We start from the raw sequence: 1,172 nt of genomic DNA, 5'->3' as shown, positions 1-1,172 counted from the left end.
TTAAAGTTTTAATCAGATTTAATTTTCTGATTTTAGAGGAGAACGAAACCCAGCTAATGTATTGCGCTGTAAATTTGGGTTTCTATATATGCTAGTAGTAAAACTTATACCGGATGTTTAATTGAGAACATCTAAGAACGATAATGAGTCATTAACTTCACCCTCCATAGTAAACGTCAATGCAGGGTGAAGTAAGTTTAACTGTTCTAACAACACCCCGGCTTCTGTAGAGAAAGAACACATAATAAAAATGTCATCCACGTAACGGAAATAGCACACCGACGGTCTAGGAAAACGATCAAAAAGCAGTTTTTTTAAACCCGACAAAAATATTCGCAAATGTTGGACCCAAAGGACTTCCCATTGCTGCTCCATCAACTTGACGATACATGTTCCCATCAAAACTAAATTCAACCGAGTTAGTATCTAAACCCATGAGCTCAAGAAATATATGCTCAGGGAAGGAGGGTTTAGTAAGAAACCCACGATAAAGACTATCGGTACAAATGCCGATAGTTTCATCCAAAGGCACATTGGTGAACAATCTGGATATGTCATAGGAACATAAATATCCAGTATTTGATGAACCCTTTACATCACGAATAAATTCTGCAAACCAGAAAAAATCAGGAATGCAGAAACCGGTATATATTTGCAGGACAGGTTTAAGGATATCGGCTAACCATTTATCCAATTCAGGTTGCGCGGAACTCAACATTGAAAGAATAAGTCGCATAGGAATATTTTCCTTATTGACTTTGGGTAAACCGTACATCCTGGGGGGTTGCGAACCCACAGGACGAATTTGGTCATAAGTTTCTTTGGAAAGCCATTCACTTTTATAAAGTCTAAGAAAGCGAGATTGAAGTTTAGTTTCTGTATTGAGTGTCCTATCATTTATACTGACGTTGCCTAAATATTCAAATTTTGTAGCATGGCCAAGTATCACAATCATTTTCTCGATATAGACGTTTTGGTCGAGAATAACGACTCCAGAACCTATGTCTGGTTTTGTAATATAAAAGTCTTTATTTGATTTCAAAGACTTAATATAGTACAGAAATATATATGCATATATATACATATATACATACATACACATATACAAATACATCGATATACATACATATACATACACACACATATATACATACACACACATGTACATACAA

The 1,172-nt window shown here is 35.4% G+C and overlaps 1 protein-coding gene across 1 annotated transcript; it reads right to left on the bottom strand.

Annotated features, from left to right (window-relative positions):
• Positions 1-298: 298 nt before the first annotated feature.
• LOC145302975 (uncharacterized) lies at positions 299-955 on the bottom strand. Its single transcript, XM_080144685.1, has one exon. It carries the CDS (start codon positions 953-955, stop codon positions 299-301), a length of 657 nt encoding a protein of 218 aa, XP_080000811.1.
• Between the last annotated feature and the right edge of the window lie 217 nt (positions 956-1,172).

Source organism: Euprymna scolopes, chromosome 2 (assembly GCF_053919585.1).
Source record: "Euprymna scolopes isolate OS-2025 chromosome 2, ASM5391958v1, whole genome shotgun sequence".
NCBI lineage: Eukaryota > Metazoa > Mollusca > Cephalopoda > Sepiida > Sepiolidae > Euprymna > Euprymna scolopes.
The sequence above is the reverse complement of the archived record's forward strand: the minus strand, read 5'-3'. Positions and strand labels throughout refer to the sequence as shown.

Excerpts from the sequence above, each read along its gene's own strand:
- LOC145302975 (XM_080144685.1), bottom strand. The coding sequence starts at position 955 with ATGATTGTGATACTTGGCCATGCTACAAAATTTGAATATTTAGGCAAC.